Source organism: Arabidopsis lyrata (genome assembly GCF_000004255.2).
Source record: "Arabidopsis lyrata subsp. lyrata unplaced genomic scaffold ARALYscaffold_3, whole genome shotgun sequence".
NCBI classification, from domain to species: domain Eukaryota; kingdom Viridiplantae; phylum Streptophyta; class Magnoliopsida; order Brassicales; family Brassicaceae; genus Arabidopsis; species Arabidopsis lyrata.
In genome coordinates this window covers 11,104,979-11,110,383 of record NW_003302553.1, presented here as the reverse complement: position 1 = coordinate 11,110,383, position 5,405 = coordinate 11,104,979, and the positions used below count along the sequence as shown (strand labels likewise).

The following is a 5,405-nucleotide window of genomic DNA, read 5'->3' as shown; positions in this document are numbered from 1 at the left end:
GACTTATATAAAAATATAGGGGGAATATTCAAGTCTTCAAAACAAAAAAAAAAACGATAAATAGGGTTTGGGTTTAAAAATAAAAACAACAAAGGGGGGCACTAGCCATCACAACCCCGGAACCAGATCATTGACCCTTGACATTTTCTTCCTCCATCTCCTTGAGTTGACGAACTTCTTCTTCGAGTTCGGCGACCCGGGCCCTGAGACCGTCCAGCTCGTTAACAGGAAAGAGCTGGGACTCGTGGCAGGAGAAGGTGGTGTTGTACTCGAGCATTAACTGTCAAAACGAAGATTCATGAGGACGGAAAGAAAAGTTCTTATTTTTATGAAAGGAGGAGAAGAGTTCAAAGAATTACCTCTCCGAGTTTATCAGCGAAGCGAAAGTAGTTCACTCTGTTGACCTCCTTCAAGTCACTAAAGGGAGGAATCCTCATCCCAACAGGAATAAAGTTCCTCATGAAATCAGCTGGTGACTTCGGAGGAGCTGTTAAAATAAAATAAAACGTCAAAATGAACTTGTAGCGAGATAGAAATACGAAGTCACTCTACTTACCAGTGGGGATCGAAATCTCCTGACAGACGGATTCCCGGTTCTCAGAGTCCCGCGAAGGCAGGACAAGAAGCTGAGTTGGCAAGTCGGACTCCGGGGCCCGTTGTGGATCTTCTTTTTCTTCTGGTTTTGATCCCAGACTGGTCCCAGCATCCTCGGAAGGATTTTTCTCGTCGTTCAGACGAGAACGACTCTTGCGTTGGAGGGAAGGAACTTCAGATTCCTCGTTCCTGCGTTTCCTTGAGGAGGTTGCACTATGACCTCCTTCGGAAGTTTCTTTTTCCCGAGAAGATCGGGAGGAGCGAGAATCCGAGATCCGGATTAGGTCTTTTCCCGAAGACACCTTCTTCAGATCACGGTGATCAGATGTCTTCGATTCGGAAATCGGATCTACGGTACCCGAGTTCTTCCCTTTACCAGATGAAGATCTGGACTTCCCTTCATCCAAGGCCTTCACCATCCTGGCCTTATCTTCTTTCTCTCTCGCTTCTCTCGCTTTTTCCCTTTCCTTTTGGAGCCTCTTCTCTTCGCGGTAGGAAAGTGGAGACATGTTAGTAGCGACAGTAGGGGAGGAGGGAGGAGTGGAGGAAATGAGGTCGGATCGCGAGACAATTCGAGCACACGAACTCCGGATGCGTTCGCAAGTGAACAATTCCCACAACAGGTCGCTGCTATTGCAAATCTTTACGAATTGCCCCGCAAAAATATGAGAAAGCGTTTTCTTCGGAGGTTTAGCTGCAAAAGCAAAAACATTGACGGATTAGAAAGAAAAAAAAAAAAAAACAAGTGAAAAGCAGTGGAAAACCTAAGGAGCTATCTACCAGGACGACGAGTCCATTCACGAACGAAATAATCCGTGTTTGGACCATAAGAAAATTCGTCTACAGCAAAGAAGAAGTAGGACTTTCTCCATTGCTCGTCCTTTTCGGGAAAATCCCCGAAGACTCTGAATTTACTCCGAGGACTGAGGAAAAACGTCCCCGGAGTTCGCCCCTTCTTTACTGTATAAAGATGGAGTACGTCGGATAGCGTGATACGGTATCCATTTTCCTCTGCAAGGGTCTGGAGGCACAGGACGGTCCTAACTACATTTGGACATAGTTGAGGAAGTGCGATTCCGAACTCGTGCATCAATTCGACCAAAAGGCCGGGAAGCGGAAAAGATAGCCCGCATTCCGAAAAGAAAATTTCAAAAGCGCAAGTGTGACCGGTAGGTGGAGACTCCGGAGAATCTGTCGGTCCTGGAGTAATCAAGGACACTCGCCGAGGGATCTGGCAGGCACCTTTAAGCAGAACCAGCTTTTTATTGTCGAGATTCGAAGAAAAATACTTCCCGAACTCTCCTTCCATGATCTGAGTCTCATTCTGGATCTTCCTGCTTCGCTTCGGAGCCATAACGTAGTTAGGGAAGATGTAGAGACGAAACAAGATCTGGCGCCAGGGATTTGGGAAGATATTTCAAGAACAGCTCAAGAACACGCTTGAGCAAACTTCGAAGATCTTCGTGAAAACCCAGAAACCGGAAAGACTAAGCGGTTGACGTTCTTCGGAAAACGGTTGCGATTCAACGGAATATCAAGAACACGGCGGAGGAGTTGAAGAACAGCGAACAATTTCGGAGCAGAGGGCTGAAAATCTAAGAAATCTTTTAGATCTCTGGCCTAAATCTAGCACGAAACTAATCTAGAGCGGTGAACTAACACGAATCCGGAACTAAGTAGCAAGAACTAAAGCGTAATCGGAAGAGTGTTAAGAGAAAAAAGAGGAGAAGGTTCAGTACCTTAAATAAGCAGACGACGAAGGTGAGCGAGCTTGAAGCGGTTGTGCAGAACCCGAAGAGTCCAATCAAGTATTAATAGGAATCTCTGGCGGGAATATGGAAGCCCTAGGAACTCGAAACGCCGCCCTCATCCCGAGAAGAATCCCTCGATCCGCGGGAAAATTTATATCCTAAAGATCTCGAAACGTCACTTCGGTCGAGAAACCAAATCCCGGGGAAAGCGGAATTAATGACGAAATCTCCGAGCCCGAGAAGAGTTTGTTATTTAAAGTATCCCGAAGTTAATACTTCGGAACACTTGGGGGGCAAACTGTCGGTGTCGGATCCGGCCCGGAAAGATAGTGGATCAGTGAGACGAAATGGGCCGTCGGCCCATTTAGGGGACGAAAAGAGCGGCCCAAAAAGTTCAAGCCCAGTTCGAGTAAAACGGCGAGATCCCGCGAGTTAAATGAAAGGCGGGTTGTACGGGATGTGCGAGATCGGGAAGATTCGAAACGGAAGCAATAATGGAGGCGAGATCTGCGGCTTGACGAGCGACTTCGTTTTCAAATCATGTAATTATAAATAGGAGACAAAAATCATTGTAAGGGGGAGAGGATTTTTTCTTGAGCAATAAACGAATACACATACTTCACTCTTTCGTTTTCTCTTTGACGATTGCTGTTCGAATTAGCAAGGCTAGACGGCCCGATTTACATCTCAAAATTCGTATTGCGGATTCCGACATCCACACTTATCACCGACTTTCTAATCTCACTTGACGACCGATTCCTCTATTGTTCCAACTGGCTTCATGGAGATATTCGTCAGTACAACATCGAGGACCCGAAAACCCCTGTTTTAACCGGTCAACTACACGTTGGCGGGCTAGTCCAAAAGGGAAGCCATGTCTTGGCCTTAGGAGAAGAAGGCAAGACATTTCAGTTCGATGTCCCTAAGATCAAGGTCCGTTGAACAAAATCTAGATCATGTTACTTGTTTTACACGCATGTTGTAATTATGGGTGGTGTGTTTTCTTTTTTGAAGGGTCAGCGTCTAAGAGGAGGTCCTCAGATGTTTCAGCTGAGCCTAGATGTAAACTCGGTTTTAAATTAATATGACTATAGATATTAAAGAAAAAGAAAAAAAAAAAAAAAGCTATTTCAAAACAAAACCCGAAATACTATACACCTATACAATGATTATGGAATTTGTATACAAAGCCAACAAGATATAACAAATTCCATAATCATTGTATACAAGAATCGATAGACCCTTGTGTCATCCACAGTTTACCAATAATGCCTTATCTTGGGATCAAACGTCATCACTCGGCCTGGAAATCCTGCAGCTCTTGCTATGGTGATACTTCTTGTGTAAAGACGTTATCATCATCTTGCCCTCTATCTTGTAAGATACTAAACAACATCACTCCTCTGTTTTCTTTTCTGAAATGTTCTTATGTTTTGTGTTCTCATGTCACACATGTTGGAAAAGGTCTGGTACGTGATAAACAACCACTATTTGTTTTCTACTCTGGTCGCATCTACGTTATCGATAAAAAACCAAACTCGAGGGAACCATCGACACGCGAAGTAGTGGACAATGCAGAGGTTTTGGAGAAGATGGGATTGCCTTTACCCGCATCAACCCCGGCCCATTGCTTAGCCTCCGAAGACATTCTTGTGTCTTGTCGTGGAGACGAGGATGGAAACGCAAGAGTTAGTGATTTTCTCTTACTTGATTCAGAGTTTAACATCAAAGGAAGGTAATCAGATCTGTCATGTTTAATTTCTTGGATGGCAAGAAAAAAAGAAAGAATTAAAACCTAATTTTTGTTGTTAATATGTGGGAGAAAGATGGGAACAATGAACAATCCTTTGTTTTGGTATAATTTCTTCGTCTCTGGTTTCAAATGAAGGGGAAATAAATTATGCTTTTAAAATAATAAAGTTCAAAAATACATATGGTCGGTCCTTAAATAATAATTTCTATGGTCAAATGTACCCTAAAAAAACACTTGCGGCTTATATAAAGATTTCCTTTTTTTTTAGTTCTTTCTTTTACTATTGTTTATCTCGATTAGTTAGAAACCCTAGAACCGCATAAACTGCTCTTTCTAGTTTTTTTAGGTAATGGAAGTTTAGGCTCTGCTCTATTGATTTGTTATTTCCGAATTAGGGCTTTAGCTTTTTGAGTATTTGCTTCGTTCGGTAATCATTCATCTAAGAAATTGGTACTTACGTTTTGATGAGTTATAACCATATACTTTCCTTTGGTAGACTGTTGAACGTTGAGATTGCAAAATCGCTTCCTCAGAAACCATCTTCATCCTCACTACCAATGAGCTTGCAGCAGCTAGAGCTGCAGAGAGATAAGTAGGAAACTGAGACCTGATATGGAATTGGTAACGAACTAACGATGAAGAAGAAGAAGCTGATTAAAACTTCTAGGACATATGGCTTGTTCCTTTCTCTCTTTGATAACATTGTTTTTTTTTGAAAGCTGAGTCACCTCTCTTGTAGAGAATATTCAAAGCTTTAGTATCTAGATTTTAAGATATAGTAGTAGATATTTTTTTAATATACTTTTCTTCTTAGTCTATAGTTATTTATACTATGAAAACTATGATGCTGTTGTGAAACTTATTGTTATCTTATTCTATTCCATGAATAATGATACATATATATAGGCATATAAACCTAGAGTTTTAGAGTACATAATGAATAACCCTGATGGGCTTATTGGGTCCGGTTATAAGTCCAATATGATGTATTATAACACTCCCCCTTGGACGGAGTAACCGGACCTGATGGTCAATCGGGATCTCGATAATACGCTGGGGAATGTTGCCTCATTAAAACCTTACCAGGAAAACCCAGTGGGAAAAACCATGGTGAAGGAAAAAGAGTACAACACGCATTACTCCCCCTGATTAGAGCATCACCGTAGATCTCTAAGTCTACGCATTCCTATTTGTTGGATGAGCTTCCGGAGTGTTGAAGCGGGCAATGATTTGGTGAAAAGGTCGGCGGAGTTATCGCATGATCGGACCTGTTGAACGCTGATCGTACCATCCTTCTGCCAATCCGA

The 5,405-nt window shown here is 42.6% G+C and overlaps 2 protein-coding genes across 3 annotated transcripts; one reads left to right on the top strand and one right to left on the bottom strand.

Moving 5' to 3' along the window:
• Window positions 1–548: 548 nt before the first annotated feature.
• On the bottom strand, window positions 549–1,948 carry LOC110230070 (meiosis-specific protein ASY2-like). The gene is made up of 2 exons (XM_021032055.1): window positions 1,375–1,948; window positions 549–1,288 (listed from the first exon to the last, which is right to left on the bottom strand). The coding sequence occupies exons 1-2, from the start codon at window positions 1,946–1,948 to the stop codon at window positions 549–551; spliced, it is 1,314 nt and encodes a 437-aa protein (XP_020887714.1).
• Window positions 1,949–3,435: 1,487 nt separating this feature from the next.
• Window positions 3,436–4,863, top strand: LOC9319530 (selenium-binding protein 3). 2 transcript variants are annotated; one of them, XM_021031714.1, is made up of 3 exons: window positions 3,436–3,722; window positions 3,810–4,080; window positions 4,595–4,863. In XM_021031714.1, exons 1-3 carry the CDS (start codon window positions 3,614–3,616, stop codon window positions 4,692–4,694), a joined length of 480 nt encoding a protein of 159 aa, XP_020887373.1. In that variant the 5' UTR covers window positions 3,436–3,613; the 3' UTR covers window positions 4,695–4,863. The 2 variants fall into 2 exon arrangements, with proteins under 2 accessions (XP_020887373.1, XP_002885596.2); XM_002885550.2 differs by having other exon boundaries at window positions 3,436–4,080.
• The last annotated feature ends 542 nt before the right edge of the window (window positions 4,864–5,405 follow it).

Excerpts from the sequence above, each read along its gene's own strand:
- LOC110230070 (XM_021032055.1), bottom strand. The coding sequence starts at position 1,948 with ATGGCTCCGAAGCGAAGCAGGAAGATCCAGAATGAGACTCAGATCATG. Across the intron at positions 1,289-1,374 it reads TGAATGGACTCGTCGTCCTG|CTAAACCTCCGAAGAAAACG; the intron begins GTAGATAGCTCC and ends TTGCTTTTGCAG.
- LOC9319530 (XM_002885550.2), top strand. The coding sequence starts at position 3,614 with ATGCCTTATCTTGGGATCAAACGTCATCACTCGGCCTGGAAATCCTGC. Across the intron at positions 4,081-4,594 it reads GAGTTTAACATCAAAGGAAG|ACTGTTGAACGTTGAGATTG; the intron begins GTAATCAGATCT and ends TTCCTTTGGTAG.